This window comes from Solea senegalensis, linkage group LG1 (assembly GCF_019176455.1).
Source record: "Solea senegalensis isolate Sse05_10M linkage group LG1, IFAPA_SoseM_1, whole genome shotgun sequence".
Taxonomy (NCBI): Eukaryota; Metazoa; Chordata; class Actinopteri; order Pleuronectiformes; family Soleidae; genus Solea; species Solea senegalensis.
Genome location: NC_058021.1, coordinates 1,217,451 through 1,235,805, shown reverse-complemented (window position 1 = coordinate 1,235,805; position 18,355 = coordinate 1,217,451). Strand labels below are relative to the sequence as shown.

At 39.9% G+C, this 18,355-nt stretch overlaps 2 protein-coding genes across 3 annotated transcripts; one reads left to right on the top strand and one right to left on the bottom strand.

The window, feature by feature from the left end:
• Window positions 1-515: 515 nt before the first annotated feature.
• On the bottom strand, window positions 516-11,439 carry plag1 (pleiomorphic adenoma gene 1). The gene is made up of 3 exons (XM_044045581.1): window positions 11,313-11,439; window positions 4,922-5,278; window positions 516-4,748 (listed from the first exon to the last, which is right to left on the bottom strand). Exons 2-3 carry the CDS (start codon window positions 5,167-5,169, stop codon window positions 3,560-3,562), a joined length of 1,437 nt encoding a protein of 478 aa, XP_043901516.1. The 5' UTR covers window positions 5,170-5,278; window positions 11,313-11,439; the 3' UTR covers window positions 516-3,559.
• A 356-nt stretch (window positions 11,440-11,795) lies between these two features.
• chchd7 (coiled-coil-helix-coiled-coil-helix domain containing 7) lies at window positions 11,796-16,310 on the top strand. Of its 2 annotated transcripts, none has more exons than XM_044046354.1 (4): window positions 11,796-12,104; window positions 14,287-14,346; window positions 14,431-14,529; window positions 15,720-16,310. In XM_044046354.1, exons 2-4 carry the CDS (start codon window positions 14,293-14,295, stop codon window positions 15,822-15,824), a joined length of 258 nt encoding a protein of 85 aa, XP_043902289.1. In that variant the 5' UTR covers window positions 11,796-12,104; window positions 14,287-14,292; the 3' UTR covers window positions 15,825-16,310. The 2 variants fall into 2 exon arrangements, with proteins under 2 accessions (XP_043902289.1, XP_043902283.1); XM_044046348.1 differs by having other exon boundaries at window positions 11,796-12,108.
• The last annotated feature ends 2,045 nt before the right edge of the window (window positions 16,311-18,355 follow it).

Below are 18,355 nucleotides of genomic sequence, written 5' to 3'. Positions count from 1 at the left end.
TTTACAGCTGAGAGAAAATCGAAATCTAAACACAGTCACTAGAGGTAACAGCAGTTGCTAATGACACGTCAAAGCAATGCATCAGTGCTAACTGTAGTTTACTATTTGATTTTGTTGAAACTTTTCCACTGAATGAATCGGTGTCTGCTCACTTCAACTTTCAAGGGTGAAATGTATTATTGTTTGTACGGATTAGAGTCTGTGTTGATTGATTAAGGCATTAACTGGTCATCAAGTGATAGTTCAGGTGTTTGTAAGTGTGTTGATGTGAGATGAGAGTGCACCATGAAAACATGGCTGCCAAGGAAGAAATGATTTTACACCATAACAAAAGGCTCAGTCTACAGATTTTATGTTTATATTTATGCCACTTTATCTTACCATTAAATAACCCTTTGTATGGTTTGTAAAGTACTCACTCTTATACACCAAAGTACACTGATGAAATGTTTACATGTGGCTTGCAGGGACACAGGAGCTGCTGTTCTACCACTGTGTCATTTAGTGAGTTGTTCTCACTTAGATTTCAAACAAAAAGTCACAAAATAACACGTGTGAACACAACTTCATGAAAAAATCACTCATTTTCTCTACGGACTTTGGTGTGGCAGAGTGAGAGGATCACTTCTCGTGTAGCTTTTATAAAGGGGAGTCTTTTGTTAAGTGGCTAAAATCAGTTTTTCCTTGTGAGCCTCCATGTTCACACAGCACTGACCACATGTATACAGTATACAAACACTCTTTAAAAATACCTGAACTATCTCTTTAAGGATTTAAGTAGCAAAGCTACTGGAGCTAGCGTACTGTGGCTGCGATCGTCGAACCTCTAACTGCATGAAAAGTAATCTCATTGGAATATTTTGAGACTCAGTGAAGGTAAAGTGTGTGTTTAATAACATGTAAAGTTAGGTGTTATTGTTTCACATCCCTGTGCTCATGATAGCAGCAACACTTGATTGACTCACACACATAAGAGACAACTTGATTGGCATGTTTCCTGTCTGTTCATTCTATATCCTCTGTTTGCTCTGAAGAACAAATACTGTAGCGTAAGTGTTGGGAGAACGGCGCACACCTCACATATTTGCCAATTTGAGAATAGCTTATTTCACTTTTAAATGATACATGTTTAAATGGGGGTGTATCACTTTAAATAGCTTATACTGCGTCTTCTTTTTAAGTCCTTAGTTTATTTTGTCTTCAACAACAGGAAAGTTAGGTGGACACGGAAAATGTTAGTTTCTGTGGTTTTTTTCTATCTTAAGTGAAGCGATTACGTTCAGCGCGTTGCCTTCACAAACATTTTTTGCATTCTATGTTTACATTTTCATTCTTTATAAAGACCTTCTCAAATACAATGGCACTTGGTACCATACTGTATATACAGTATGTATATGTACATGTATATAAATGCTTGACGTGTTTTTTTTGTCATTTCTGATTGAAGTTTCAGACGTGTGGTTGGATGATGCCGACACATTCAGAGAACGAGCAATGCAGACTCACTCAGTGAAAACATGGGGACACGCGGTAAAATAAGATTTCATGCATGTAAATAAACACTCATCAAATAAAATCTTTAAAAGACGTCTCTCTAAATGTCTTTCAGCTCTGGTTGAGAAAGATAGCTTATTTTAAAATGACTTCCTTTAGTGTTGGCATCTCCTTGTTATGTGTCCTATATTGAATTCTTGTTATTTTATTTAAACTTTAATTATTCCTTCCTTGTTGGTTTCAGTAAGAGTGAGCCTGCCCGTGTTACGCTGGTTCTTAGCTCAGTGGACGCTCATCGTGCAGTCAGTGCCGACAGCCACACTGAGGCCATTTCACTTCATATTGCAAATTCATTTGAATGATTTCACTCCAGCTCAGTCAACACCAGGTGTTGCTCACTACTGTTGATGAGGTGACTGTGTGGTATGAGCCATTAAGACATGCACTGCCTGTAATGGCTGTCTGCAAGTTAGCTACATATTTCCATGTAATATTACTGGGAAAGTGTGAGTGCCTACTTTTATTCTTAAATACACGGAGGATAAATTGCTCAACCAATTTCGTTATAACATCCGTGACAATGACAATAAAGACATTCTGATTCTCTGACACTGAAAACACACACACACACACACACAACACAAGATCTTAGTCAATAACAAAAGTCTATGCTATCTTAAGAATATATCCACTGCTCTATTTCACTGTTAAATAGCCCTTTTACAAGTTTCTTATACCCTTCACTCTACTGCACCAAAGTCCATGGAGAAGATCTGCCTTTCTTGGCTGATGAAGACACACGAAGGAGTTGCTGGTCTACTGCTGGTCTCATGTTGTAAGTTTGTGTCACTGAGGTAAATCTCAACAAAGAAATTCAGACACAAAGTCACATAAATAACCTACTTGAAGTCACTGATGGAGGCAGCAGTGGGTCAGAAACTCCTGTCAGCTGTGGGGATTGAGCCGCGAGTGACACTAACTTCAGTTCAGTTTCCCAATTGGCAGTCATGTTGACACCGTGATGAAGCTGGATCTCAGTGCAGAGGGAGCACTTAGACTCACAGTCAGCGCCTCAAGCCCACTTCAAAATAACTTGCACTATCCCTTTAAGGACAAAAATCTGGCCAAACTAAAAACTGGTCCTTTGAAAATCACGCCACAATAAACAGACATAAAACAAAGGGCACGTGATGCTCGACAACACCACACTGTTCAAAGTGCGATATGAAAAACAAGATACGCTGCAAAAAGTGCCCAAAAACATCAGGTCTTAAAGTTCTTCTGTCTTCTGCTCTCACTGTGATCCACATTACTACAGGTCACGTGACCTGCGGCATGTGGCAGCGCTTCTGCTCTGACGTTTAACGCGGTGCTCAGAGCACAGCTGACCATCTGATGACGACCTGCACGTTAATCTGATTATGAAACTGAAAATGAACCAAGAATTGTGATTTTTTTTTCACATATAAGGATTATTTTGTCACTGTTATGTAATATGCCGATAAATAAAAATGACTGAAACCGTGTGTGTTACATTGTTGCATTTAAGACAGAAGTGCTAAAATCATGTGTCGTTTGCATCTTCTCTCTGTCAATCTGTGTGTGTGTGTGTGTGTGTACTCATGAAGCTGGACATGCACGTCAGTGTGTGTGTGTGTGTGTGCGTTACACCTGATTTATACTCCGTCGCTTGACATTTGTGATAATCATTTGTTCAAAAAAAACCTGAACAACATGTTTCACTTGTCTCCATAGCAACCACACACACCTCCAGCTGTCTCCCTCAGTCACCAGTTTACATGACATCATCCTGACGCTGTCAGTGTGTGTCTTTGTTTCCATACCGTAGGTTTTGAGAGATTCTGAATGTACTTTTACTGAGAGGACAACGAGAGGCGGTGACAGAAATCAGGAGAGCGACGTGGAAAACAAGGTGTCGTTCGAGAGCCGAGTACAAAATGTCTACAATTAGACAAAAAAAAAAAAACGATGATGAGATGAAAGTGGCGAGCGTTGTGCGACGGAGTATAAATCAGACTTCAGAATGCATGTGTTACATACTGGGTCACTGAAAAGCTTGGTGGAAGCGGGGCAGTGTGGTTGGTGTGCTCAGGTTGGATATGAAGGAGGAGGGGAGCCCCTGAAGTGGACTCTCTGCACCCTCTGGGCCCTCAGACGACTGTGGAGGCAGCTGGACGAGAGGAGCGGACTCTTCGCTGGGTTGATAGGCGATACTCTGCCCCCCGCTGCCTCCTGCCTGGTTGTATGGAGGCCCGTTGAGCGGAAGGAAGTTGAAAAGCTGTGAGAAGTCCATCAGAGAGGAGGACGAGGCCAGAGAGTCTCCTGCTGTGGGTGTTGCCACTGATGTGGACATTTTGGACATGGACACGTCCTCACTGGCCCCCTCCAGCCCGCCTCCAGGAGGCTCCAACTCAAGTTTGGAGGAGGGGATTTGGGGTTCTTGGGCTGCAGAGGACGAGGAGGGCATGCTGTTCTGCAGCTCCATCAGGTAGGTCTCCAGTTCTCCCTTTAGATTCTGCTCCCGCTCCTGCGAGGAGACGGCGTATGAGGTCAAGTTGGGGCCCAGCGGGTACTTTAAAGAGAAGGGGTGCGTCGGGGCGGGGAAGGGCTCCGCGTCCAGGACGGGGCCGGCGTACATGTTGAGCTGGTGCGGACGCGGCGTCAACATTCCTGCGAGCTCACCCTTGATGTCCCCAGACGCCAGGTCATAGACAATGGGCTCCAGCGAATCAGCTGGCTCAGTTTTTACCCTCAGCAGCTCCTGGGGGTGGCTCTTCTTCATGTGACGCGTCAGGTGGTCCTTCCGACCGAAGCGCTGGGCACAGTACTGACAGAGGAAGTCCTTGCGTCCGGTGTGCACCACCATGTGTCGCCGCACGTCTTTGCGGGTGTAAAACCGCCGCTCGCAGTGCTCGCAGCGGTGCTTCTTCTCTTTGGTCCCGCCCGAGGACTTGCCTGCGTGTGTCTTGAGGTGTTCTAGAAGAATCCCGGTGCTGGGAAATGGCTGCAGGCAAACTTGGCAGGTGAGGTCTCCATTGTTGGCAGCATGGAGGGCGAGGTGGCGTTTGAAGCCCAGCTTGGTGTTGTAGCTCTTGCCACACTCCTGACAGGTGAACGCCTCCTTGTACGGGTCATGAGTGTGTAGGTGATTCTTTAAGTGATCCTTGCGGTGGAACATTTTCTCACAGTATGAACACTTGTGGTTTTTTTCTGGCGAGTGAGTTGCCATATGCCTTGGAACACAGACACAATCTATGAGCAATCATGTAACTTTTATCACACACACACACAAACACAAGAGCTGAAATGTGGTCATCACAAACACGCTACTGTATGTTAGCCAAAGAGACAGAGAAAAGCAACATGCTGCAGCAGCCGGCTGTGTGATGCTGCCGTGTGTCAGTACCGTAGCAGCTTGTATTTGGAGACGAAGGCCTTGGTGCAGTCGGGGTGGGAGCAGCGGTACGGTCTCTCTCCTGTGTGAGAATACGAGTGCACCTTCAACTTCTCCAGACTGTTGAAAGCCTTCTGACACTCCTGGCAGGGGAAGTTCTTCTTCGGCTTTCCCTCCGCTCTCCTGCGCCTCCCGGTGGGTGCCGTGAACTTGGCTTTGTCCAAGATGTGGTCACGGTGGCCCTGGGTTCCTGTGGCCATGGCACCTTAAGGCAGACCAGCTACATGGACAGGGGCACTGTGACCAACTAGTACTGATGCAATTATTCTATCCAGTTTTATGAGCTCAACACCACCCGGACTCAGGAGCCTGTGAGACAGAGACAGAGACACAGAGAAGAGAAGACATTTCATTTCAAGGTGTCCACCTGGTCCGTGACATCACACATGATAATATTTAAAGTATTTATTAATTACCGAACCATAACCTCTAAATCACAACCACAGACACAGGTATCATGCACAAATAACCCTTAAGCTAAATGAACATGAATGTAAAATAATTCTGTTCAAGTTGTTTTATTTTAAAATATTTATGAAACAATATTATAAATAAAAGAAGTGTGGTCATGTAAATTCCACATTGTTAAAAACAAATGAACAATAACTGATTACTTTACACAGGCACGTCAGTATAAACATGTGTGTTTAGTCATAAATCCCAGATAATAAAACATTGTAATATGGAGGTGAGTATTTTCCTCCTCCAGTATTAAAGATAAACAAACCCAAACAAGCTCAGTTCTCAAAAACATGAACATACAAAAGCATGCCAAGACAACAGGTGGCAGTATAACGATACATGTAAAGCCTGGTCGACCAATCAGAGGAGAGACAGAAAATACCTCACTACCTGTTCCAGTGGGCAAACAACAAACATAAATGAATTCAGTTCAAAGTGTAGTTTATATTGTTTGGCTTTATATTTAAAGCAATCCCAGATCATATATGTAAATAAATTAAATTAAATAAAATAAATAAATAATAATCATGTATATGTATATCTATTCCTTGCCTACTTCCTATTAGGAATTGAACCTCTTTTTTGTTCTTTATGTTTTCTTTTTTTTATTTCTCTCAGTGTTTGTACTACCTGTGTCTTTAACATGGATAACCAGTATTCCTTGTATTTTCTGTACAATGTACATACGTGATGATGTCACACACTGATGTCACAAACACAGAAGAAAAAAAAACATCCTGATCCTGAAATAAAAGAATGCATTTTTGGACCAAATGCAACTCTGTCAGCTTAAAGAATGAAATATTAGAAGTTATTTTGAAGTAAGTGAAAGGTATAAAAGGCATGAAATAGCATTCAACATGCTTGTTTTGGTCTGTGACATAACCAGTTAACCAGAAAACATTGTATACTGACAACCTGAGAGGAGACATATCGCCACCTACTGGAGCCACCTTGTACACTGGGTCATGGACATTTAGTCCAGTTAAAGTTCTTGGAAAGGTATGTTACAAGCCTGTACATATGTAACAGTTTGAGAACGTTGGGGATTGGTTCCCTTTTATTACTCTGTAGTTGGACAAATGGCGTCCTTGCCAGACGGATCTGTAGAACGGAACCAAATCAAAGGCAGATTCTGGGTTCACCCAGGCTAACCTTGGTGTGGACTGAGCACCAGAATCTTCATAGAACCCGGCAAATGGGATGAGGAAAGTTCCCCTCTACGAATGGTGAATGAGGCCCAAAGCTTTTCTCTCTGTTTACCTTTAGACCTGCACACGATTTCAAACCGTTCACAGTGATTTGACTGAGCAGAGGACAGAGACACACCAGCAGAGGACAGAGACACACCATGAGGTGCAGGTTTCCTTCACTGTGAGCTGACAGTGGAAACACCAGCTTTGTCTCATAGCAACAATGTCTATATGCTTTCCTAAATATGCATCTGAGTAAAAACAATCACTACTTGATAAGACTTGTATTTTAAGTTCAAGGCTACAAAAGATTGTGCATTTATGAAAAGGATAAACATTCTAAATATGAAGTGAGGACCGTCTTTCCACAAGTGGAAATTGTAGGAAAACAAAGTGTCAGTGAACATTTAGAATGTTTGCCTTTAAAGATACAGTAGCTGGTGATGAATACTTCTTTTATAACCTTTCAGCATCATGTAAATCAAGTGATCTGAGAGAGAGAGAGAGAATGACACTTCTGCAGCTGCTCTGTTTACAGCCTCACAGGTAAATCTGCAGCATGATGGGAGACACTGACCAATAACAGAACAGCTCATATTGACACAGTCACAAGCCACGAAAAGAAGCTGGGGTTCAAACTGCCAACCTCAATACGCTGTACCTGCTGAGTGACAGGGAGAACAACGGGAAAGAGGTCGGACACGATCACCACCATCATCACCATCATCATCATTCAAGCACTGTCTCATGTAAATGTATCAAGACATTGAAATGGTGTGGTTCTCATCCGCTGAGACACAGACACTCACTCTCATTGAAAACATGGCTGCTAATAAAACTTGTGCCAGCTTTTAGATTTTATTGGGTGAGCTTTGTGGCTGAAATCTGTTTTGTCTTTGTGTGTCTCGCTGGTAATGATGTTTTAAATGCCAGCAGGCTTCTGTGTCTCAACAACACACACAAAAAACCGGAGCTGTCCCTTTAAAGACCACAGATTCTGGCGTAGATAGAGCAACCGACACAAAAAGTTCAGTTTGGTTAAAGAAATGGAATCAAAAACATTCTGATCAGATCGACCAGCTGCACCATAATTAATCATGAACGTCTATGACAGAATCATGTCACCACTGTCGCATGATTATTTATAAAAAGAGAAACTCATCTCAATGTGACTCAAACGTGACGTCATTTCTCTCTAGCTAAAACTAAAGTTTAATCTTGTTTTCTTGAATAATGGATTTCCTTGTTTAAGAGCATTTTATTTCATTAAAAACCCACTGAAAAGATTATCTAAATAGTTGGAGGTTAATTTAATCTGTTAGTTCATTTATAACTGATAATATTGATTTTTTTCTTTTAAAAATAACCTAATCTGAGCAAGTTTGATGTTTTATACATTTATCTGCATCATCTTTCTGATGCCTTTGACTTTCTTTTGCTTTTAAAAAACTGTTTTTGAGATAAGGCTTGTGAACTCAGTGTCATCTTTTAAATCTCTTCTTTTTAGAGACTTGCTTTTATGTGATGCCGTCTTTTTTATCTTTTTATCTCTTTTTATCTAAAGTGTGAACCGGTGTTTATCCATTCATCTCACTACTTTTTTCCTTTCTGTGTATTTTTATTATGTATGTAAAAGCACTTTGTAAATTGCTGTTTTTAAAGGTGCGATTCAAATAAAGCTTTACTTACTTCCTTACTAAATGAATATGATATTCATCATGTTCTGTGCTGACTCAAAAACAACTTCACCAAGGCCTTTAAAACTACAACAGACACTCCATGTTTTTTCTTACGTACATATTCTTGGTTATTATTGTTATTTTATGAACATGTCTAATGTGTGTGTGTATTTACAGCAGCAAAACAAATTCTGTTAACATGAAACAAAGTCAGTCTGAGACATAAGCAGCTTCCACAGGCTGAATAATCAGTCTTGTGAAGTCAAAGTATAATAGTATTGTTCATGATGCGTTGAACTCCACAGACAAAGAAATCATTCAAATTTGAGTTCTTGTCCAAAATTAAACACGTTTTGAAAGAAATATTGACTGAAATAAAAGCGACAAAAATAGAACAGTGCTAGAGAAAGATGTTTGAGCTGCTCAGATGAGATTCAGAAGAAAAATCAGCTGTGTGAAAAATGTATTCATCACAATTCATTTGAAAAACTGGGGTCGTCTCCTGTTTTTAATAATTACATGGAATCACAAGCGTTGGTGTCTGCACTGATTTCATCCACTTTCTACCACTTTACGACTAAATGACTATAAATCCCTGCACTGATAAAATGACTGATTTACAAAAATTGTAATGAATAATTTATCTTATTATCATCACTAATAATACATATTTCATTTTGACATTACCAAAACACATTTATTCTAGATGTATCACTTTTTAAACAACAACTTTTAAACCAAATCTGTACTCACAGATTTTGACACTTAAGTTTTGATTTGAATTCTGACAAGCACACATCTGTGTTGTGTATTATGTTGAAATTGAACTTTATATGTTTGTCACCTCTGTCACAGTTTAGGTCTGATGTGACCAGAGGCTGCAGATGTGAATCACCTATGAGCAATAATCTGGTACAGAGATTCAAATTGGTCACATTTCTGTTTTATCTGCACAGTGGAATTAATTAAATACATACATTCTTTCATTGATTAAATAGTTTTAAAAATTGTAATTGTTTTTGTTGACAATTTGATCAAGTTAAAATGTGATACCAGTGTTGTCGCTGTTGCTGAAATGGGTATTAGTTCCAGTTCAGAACCCATGTTGACAACAACAGCATCGTACTGTAAATACAGTGTAATCGCGGCTGAAACAGCTTCAGACCAGAGATTCAAACCATGATAAGCAGGAGGACAACAGAGCTTCAGAGGAACTTCAATAAAACAATCATACTGCCTGTAGAAAATTAACTGTCTCATGTGACTGAGACCATTAACAGCTCAGTGTGAAACAGTCCACGACGTGCTCAGCGCCAAAGTTTGCCATCTTTTAATAACTGCTATCAAACTATTATTTTTTAAATCATCTAAGTATTATTACAAGTTTAAACATTTGTGTTCTCAGAAACTTGACAAATGCTACAAATTCATACTATTTCTCAAAGGTTTTTTTTGGCTGACCTGTTTCATGCATGTAATTTTATCATATTATTCAGGTTTATACGTCACTTTCATTTAAAATGTATAAGAGCACTGCAGTGTCACACACAAGCTCAGTTTGAATAGAGACAATAGTATCATTTGTTATTATTAAACTTCCATTTTATCAGATGGAGAGGTTAAAACATTTTGGCCCTCAGTCAGCATCAGATACGGGCCGTGCATGGGCTGCACTGATTCTGCCAGCTCCCACTGCCCAGAAAGTTCCAAATCCATCTTCTAAGGTTATTCCATGCACCCAGCATGTCATGTCCCTGACCTCATGCCCTCAGGTTGGCACGACAGGTCAACTGAAAGCCCACACTACATAATAACAATTACTCCATTCTGTTAACATTATTACTTAGTACTTGTTGTACCGTGCAGTATCTCCAGTATCCCGTCTCATTATTTATGTTTTATGTGTCGAGTCCACTATGTTTTTATGCTGTTATAAATGTGAGAGCGTGAACGGTCACACAAATGGGCAGCACTTGCAATTCCACTGTTTGCCACATATACTGGAAATAACACTTTGCTTGGATCAACAACCATAGAAAAGCCCACATCAGTCAACCTCTAGTCCAGAGTCACACCACAACAGCCAGGACAGGTACAGGACACACACACACACACACACAGACACACACAGACACACACAGAGACACAGTCAGCTGCACACACCATGTAAAGAGGAATTCCTTTAACGTGCACAGTGCAACCTGCCTCACACTCAATAACATAAGCTGTGACTAAGTGTGTGCGTTTGCTGCAAAGGCAAACACCGCAGTCTCATTACTTTGCGTCAACTTCTACGTCCATGTTGCTACTTTATTTACGCAGCAGTGTCTTGTTTGTTTGGGAGCCCACGCCTGAGACGACACTGTGATCAATAACTGATCGATAACACAACACAACACAACAGCAGCAGCAGCAGCAGCAGCAGCAGCCTGTGGAGGAGCAGTGAGACAGCATGACAGCATGTCACTGTGTCCGTGACTGCGTTACTACTTTTTTTTTTGAGAGATGCTGGGATCGATAAGGACGTGCTGACACCGTGTGTGTGTGTGTGTGTGTGTGTGAGAGGTGTGCAGCCCGTGACGCGCTCAACAAATGAAAAAATAAAATATCATGACAAAATTAAACGCACTTAAATGACATGTTGTGTGAATGTGAGCCGCCGCGGTGCTGTCGCTGACCACCGCACTGCTGCTGTTATTATATTCAAACAAATAAACTAAGTGTGGAGGCTGCGTTCAACTTCACTCAACTTTGCTGCACTCCGCCGATCCCCGGGCTCTTTAGTGTTCGTGGACATTCGCCGTGACACTAATATTACCAGTGACATAATTTATTTTTATTTTTTTCCTTCAATACATGCACCTCCCTTGGTTTTCTCTGTAGTCCCAAACTGGGTACTGATTAACACAAACTTTTTTCCCCAGCTCACCCCTCTCTCATAATTTAAATAACCCCGATATTTTAATTCAAGAACTGTGTAACCGTGTACTTAATTTACATGAAACTTACCCCGGACGCTTTAACATCCTTTCTGTTGAGTTTTTCTTCACTTTCAACTATTTTCCGAATTTTTAATAATTTTTTTCTCATATTTTTTGCAAGACGCGACGGGCCTGAAAATTGTTTGCTTTCCCCTCTTTCGAGCAGCCATTGTGTATGCGCTGCGATGCAACCGCACTAGCTTTTGGCCACGCCCACACACAAGTCCCGCCCAGGCGTGTTTTTCGATTTGCGCAAGCCGCTGCCACTTTCACTTCAGCGTCACTTACAGTCCTTTTCAATAAAACTCAATTTTTGGACTTGCTGGACGCACTGTCAATCGTTTAAACTTGGGCTAGTCCGGTTTTTGGCGATAGGAAGAGCATCATGTCAGCCGAGAAATCCTATTGGCTCCGCGGCCTGTCAGTCTGCCGTGTCAACTTTCAGAGGTTCCTATTGGCTGGCGGAGCCGTCAGTCGTCGGTGACGGAGTGGCTGATTTTCCTGGTGCGCTGTTGAAACAGAGTGGGACTCGTCTCGAGCATATGACGAGGTGGCTACATGCTAATGGCTCGTGTAGCTTCAGTAGTTAGCAGCTAGTCGCCTAAAGCTGTTTCGCTAGCTTTCCGAGGCACAGTCCTGCTAGCATTCCACAGGAAAGCTACACATGTCACCGTCGTTTGTGAACGTCACTTAGCTTTAGTCATTATATTCTGTTAGCTTGTAAATAAACGGGATAACCTTCAGTGGCGAGAAAAGCAGTCAGACTCATTCACTCTTCATTAGCCCGGAATAAAAGTGACTGCTGCTGCTGCTGCTAAAAGTAGGTAAGTCTGTGTGGCTTCGTCCCCTTCGTCTTTCATTCATTCCCATCTCTGCGAGGAGTTCAGAGGGTTTGTAATAACAGTCAAGGTCAACCATGTAAGAGTAAATAGTAAAGCACTGAGAAGTGCTTTAGTGTCAAATGTGTCCTTGTGCATCAAAACAAGGGCACATGTTAGTGCACTAGACTCATGTTTGCCTCCTACATGGACTCTGAATAATGAAAATGATCTGCTATATTATCGTTTAAACGTTGTGTTTCAGGGATGGATCATGTTACTCAATTCAATTAGAGCTGCAACTGACTGTCGATTATTTTCATAATCGATTAATCTGTCGATTATTTTCTAAAACCTTAAAAAATGTTGATCGGTTTTCGTCAAACATGTTCTCAAATGTCTACAAACCAAAATGATTGACTTTTAATGATTTCTTTGTGATCCAGAGCAAAGAAATGAAGGAAATATTCACATTTAAGAAGCTTAAACAATCAGAAATCTTGTTTTAATCATGAAAAAAAGCTTCAAACTGATTAATCGATTATCAAAATGGTTGTCGATTAATTTAGTAATAGATTAATAATCAATTCATCGTTTCAATTCAATTCTATGCAATGATAAGCAGTTATTGTATTAACGGGGTGATGGTTAATGGGGGAAAAGTATTATTTATAACATGAACAACAACTTTAAAGTGCTTGCCCATTTACAGTGCTAGTAAGGTAGTTCAAAGTGCCACCAGGGGGAGCCTGCCTCTGTCCAGTAATTCCAAGACCTCATGATTTATAGGGATCTTATATAGTGCATCCATTAATTGAATAATTAAGTGTGCAATATTTAAATCTAAACAAATATCTGTCATATTAATTGTGTCTATCAGCTGCGCCCTCTCTATGTTTTTCAGTTAAGTGAAGATCTTGTGTCCCCCAGTGACATTCTCAAGCTGCACACAGGAAGTGATTGATTTAATGTCAGGTCAAGCTAGAAAATCAGGATGACCACAAACAGGTTGGAGTGTGAATTCTAAATGAAATGAATTCTACTGCTTGAAAAACCTGGTCCTTTCAGCATTATTGACTGTTTTGATTTGCTTCTTGCCCTGCCTGCCTCCTGTGCTGCTGCTGTATACACACAAATGCTCCCTCAGTCAGGTCTGATAGTATTGCTTTGACAGAGCCCCTTTTTTAAATACCGAACAGATGCATAAGATCAACATGAGCAACATCAGATATTTAAACAAATGTTACACACTGCAGCTTTAAGATACTTGTTCTGTTCACTTAAAATGTGTATTTAAAATTCATCAGAATTATTGACAGAAGTTTTTGTATTATCACCAAATTTTGAAACGTTGTGGTGTCACATTGGTTTTATGACAGTGGTGTACTGACAGAAGGCTATGCTTTGTTTGAATCTGGATTGGATTGAATATGGATTGTACTGTGTGTGTATGTATGTATCTATTTATTTATTTATTTATTTATATGTATATATATATATCTATGTTTATATATACATACACACGCACACACATATGTACGTATGTATGTATGTATGTATATGTAGATATAGATAAATGGATAATTTCCTCTTGGATAAACTGACACAGAAACTTTTAGAATCATCAAGGACATACATAGCTGTCAGAGGGAAACACACAAAGATCATGCCTGCTTATGTCTACAGTCATTTAAAATAAAAATATGAATGTTCTCGTTGTTAGACCCCTCACTCTCCCACATCAAAGTTCATGGAGTAAATGCATTCCCATTCCCAGGGACAAAAGCTGATTGTTTACTGTGGTGCACGTTTGGTTAAATTACTGTCACTGAGATTAATCTGAACAAAGGATTTCAAAGACAGGAATCACAAAATAACCCATTTGTAGTTCTTAGAGAACAGTATCAATGTTTGACAGTTGATATTAGACATACCACTATTAATGCAACATCACAAATGTAAATGAAGTCTTGTGCGGAATTTTGTCTGATGATCAATAATTCTTTATTTAGCTTATAAAAATACATTGAGTTCAAACTCAGAATCCAACATTGCCATGCAATGTTAGTGTTTACAGATTTAATTTCAAATGCAATGATAACACACAAACACAGACACTTAGAGCTGGACTCTACATATGAGAAATGTTAGCATTTTTATAGTATATTGTCCATGTGCACACAGATCCAGATGGATAGAAATCAAAAAAAGCTTCGGTATCAGGACGGTAACCCATGCATCCAAGTAAGCTAATGGACACTTGAAATTCTGATTTGTGTCTGACGTTCTGTGTCTCTACTTTTCTAATCCTGCTTCTCTGCTTTGCAGGAAAGTGATGCCTCCTTTAAGTGTTTGGATGCGAGTAACTATAATAGGGACATGTGTTCAGCCTATTTCCTGACATATAAAAACTGTAGGAAATACTGGGTAAGTTTCCGTCTATCCCCTGTTCAAATGTGATCTTTAAATAAAGTGTTTGATATTGTTTTGATTGATATTTGCCCTGACACAGTTTTACCACATGAGGCACTTTGGTGTTATGAAGTGAACGCTGGTTTCCAGTCAAAAACACTCGTATCATATATGAGATAGAGCAGCGGACGTATTCTTAAAATCTCATAAACCGATGTTGATTTTTTATTACGCCTCTTGGCGTCTTTGTTTTCATTGAGGGCAAGCTTCTATGTCACAGTGAGGAACACACACGTCACAGTCCATGCTGACCATGGGTCAATATCTCAAACAATCACACTTTAAAGAAACGTCATTGATTGGTCATTGAAAGTGCTTGAATTTTGTGCAAAAAAGAAGTTCAGCTGATATTTAGATGTATGTCTCCCACCACAATGAAATAATAATAATAATAATAATAAAACATTTTATTTATTGGTGCCTTTCTGACATGGTCAAGGTCACCTTACATAAAAATAGAATAAAATATAATAATAAAAGACAATAACATTTAACAATGCTGTTCAATGATAGTATGATATTCTGAACAAATCCAAAGTTTTTAGTTCCAACATCTCTGTTTTACCATCTTAAACTTTGCTTCTTGGATTTGAGGGAATTGGTCCTTGAATGTCCTTGAAAAGTCCCTGAATTCAACCATGAATGAACCTTCAACAGAGAAAGCATGTAAGTGTTTGACATGAGCCTGGAATCATGTTAAAAGACCTCTGCTGCCACCCACTGGCTTTACTCTGCACTGCACCTTATGTGATGTTACTGTTGTAGAGGGTTGTCATTCAACAAGACAGTTGTGAGTTCAGTCCTCGTTGTGTCCTTGGGCAAAACACGTGATGGATATGTGATGATGGTGCACATAGATGCACTGTTTGAGTGACTGAGCGAACAGTGAAACTGTAGTTGGGCAGATTTGAGTGATCATCAGACCAGCATGGTATTTGCTGTGGGATCAGTTCACTAACACAATCTAAATCGATCCAGTCATTGGTTAAACGCACCTCATATTTATGCTTTTTTTCTGGATTCTGCATTAAAATGGAATAGTTTGTCTGTAGTATGAACAGAAAATGAATTCCCATTGCACATGATGTGCTGTATATCCAAGTGAAGCTGAGCTTTTTGGTTTTGTTTGATTTGTTTGTGTGCAGCACAATGTGATGCTGGAGAGGAGGCGACAGGGAGTGAAACCTGATATGCCCACTGCTGCAGAGAGACAGGACATGCTCGATGCCTTCGGAGGCAAACCCTACTGAGAGTCTGCAGAGGCACGCGACCACCAAAACAACGTGATACTCTGACAAATAAAACCTCAGACAAATGGAAGACATGAGACGGATTATTTATTGAGTTTATAAAGGTGCGACGGGAACATGCACGTGACATGTATAGAACGACGAAGCTTTTCAAGCCTTTGTATGTTTCGAGGTAGGTTTGAAAATCCATCTTTCTGCTCCTGAACTCTCGTGTTGAAGTCATTGTTACGCTCACCTTTGGTTCAACGTAGCAAATGTTGAAATATTGTGTCGGCACGTTCATCTGAAACACAAGTTAAAGACTGAGTTTGAGTGAAAAGATACAGAATGTGTTACTTCTACCAGAATCAGAATGTTCATATGATGAAAATAAAAATGAACACTCAATGGTACAAACATAAAAAATACTGTTTTTTTTACACTTGATTTTCACATCCTGTAAGAAAACAACTCCATAACTGCAATAAAGTAGTAAACAACAATTTATGATCAAAAAGTTGACGTGAGGTTTTCTGCTTATGTCACATTTTATTGTCTCTACTGATTTTATTGTTAAAAAGGCTTGTGTCTGGCACAGATAGGAGATTATAATATAATTATTATAACCCAGCGCATGAATCAATACATTAGTATTGATCATGAAGCTCCGAGTTGACTGAGAAATACATTTATCTAAAATATGGTGTTTTTCTCCCAGTTTCTTGAATGTGTAGTGGAGTGTTAATATAAATGGATCATTTGGGAAGAGGACACTGTTCTACCAAATATAATACACATTATTAACATTGGCTCTCGTTCATTAAAAGTTACAACAATTAATTAAAATTAGATTAGATACCAATCAGATGTTCCCTAGTATATGCATTTATTTTTTTACTAAATAAAAATGCCATTTTTTGTTTTATTATACTTACGCTCTACTGAAGACCAGCATCTGACTTTGTTGCACAGCTGTGACGTTCTCAAACTAAGAAATATTGTTTTCATGACTCATGAAATGACCGTGGTGCATCGTAACCATTCTGACATGACTGTAAACTTAGTTTCATTGTGTTTTCATGTTGCTTCATCATCAATAGATGCTTAAAAAAGGGAAACACTGACACATAGACACATGTGACCAAGGTGGTTTTAATTAAAACATTTTCCGTCACATTATTTTAAGCTCACTGATGATGTCATATATTAGAAATTCCACCCTGATAAACATACAGAAGACGGAACATGCTGTTTTATACACAACTGTCAATAACAAACACTGCATCAGGTGACCGTAACACAGCTGATAACAAACTTCACACTGCAATAACAGAGCGACATACACAACTGTACGTTATCAGTGCAATAACTGGTCAAAGGAATAAAGAGAAGTATTCTTTAGATCATGACTTTGTGCAGATCCTCTGTAGTAACATACACCACCTGCAACACACACACACACACACACCATTACTTTAGGGCTGCAACTAACGCTCATTTTCTTTAATCCACTAAATGTTGATCTGTGTTTTCTAAACCTAAATGATGATCTCAAAATGAACCAGTTTCAGTTTGAAACCTGAACATATTCACAAAGATTGTTTTAATTATTAGTAAAAAAAAGTTTCTAAAACATTCTAAATGCTCAAACTGATTATCAGACTAGCTGATGTTTCATTTATTAATCAATATAATTTGTTGCAGCCCGACATTACATTGTAAACAGCTGTTACAGCTGTGTCTACTGTGTCGTTTACTTTTTTTTTTGTTGTCTTTTAACAGCAAAAATTCAATTTGGATGAAATGTTGGGCGATGGAAGAAATCATTACTTTTCATTTGTGATCAGATTCAGAAATCTGATCACAAATGAAAACCTTGTGGCCGCACAGTTGGTGCAGTGGTTTGCATCTTGCCTTTTTGCATGTTCTGTGTGGGGGTTTTCTCGGGGTTCTTTGGACACACTAAAATGGTTGTTTGTCTCTATATCTTATAATGAAGTCGTCTGTCTGTCTGTCTGTCTGTCTGTCTGTCATATGCAGCTGTGATGGACTGGCGACCTCTCCAGGGTGTGTACCCTGCCTTTTGCCCCATGTCAGCTGACAACCCTCGTGTGGAGGATACAGCGGTAGAAGATGTACTGACACCACGGGTCAGCCTCGGTAGAGCTTTGCATTCTCTGAGTGTCAGAGTGTTAATTATAATTATAGATTCCCCTTGTTTTGCTGAAGCGGAGACAAAGCTAATGAGCTGCAAACAGGGTGGAGTCTCACCCGATCATGGGAGGGGTCAGGGAAGTCGCACACATGCCGTGGAAAGACTGAGCGGATCAACAGTTTCACCTCCCCCGGGTAAACATAAGTGGGCTGACGCACACTTCCCTCCTTCACCCCGAGCTTGTGGAACATCTGGAGTAAAAGTGAGGAGACACAGAAAAGATTTGAAAAGCTCAAACAATAATTCCTGAGAGGTTATGATGATTCCTGCCTCTCTGAGCTGCTAAACCCTCACACACACACACCTTCTGCTCACTCAGGTCAGCTGATCAGCTGAT

Excerpts from the sequence above, each read along its gene's own strand:
- plag1 (XM_044045581.1), bottom strand. The coding sequence starts at position 5,169 with ATGGCCACAGGAACCCAGGGCCACCGTGACCACATCTTGGACAAAGCC. Across the intron at positions 4,749-4,921 it reads TCCAAATACAAGCTGCTACG|GCATATGGCAACTCACTCGC; the intron begins GTACTGACACAC and ends CTGTGTTCCAAG.
- chchd7 (XM_044046354.1), top strand. The coding sequence starts at position 14,293 with ATGGATAGAAATCAAAAAAAGCTTCGGTATCAGGACGGTAACCCATGC. Across the intron at positions 14,347-14,430 it reads ACGGTAACCCATGCATCCAA|GAAAGTGATGCCTCCTTTAA; the intron begins GTAAGCTAATGG and ends TCTGCTTTGCAG. Across the intron at positions 14,530-15,719 it reads AAAACTGTAGGAAATACTGG|CACAATGTGATGCTGGAGAG; the intron begins GTAAGTTTCCGT and ends GTTTGTGTGCAG.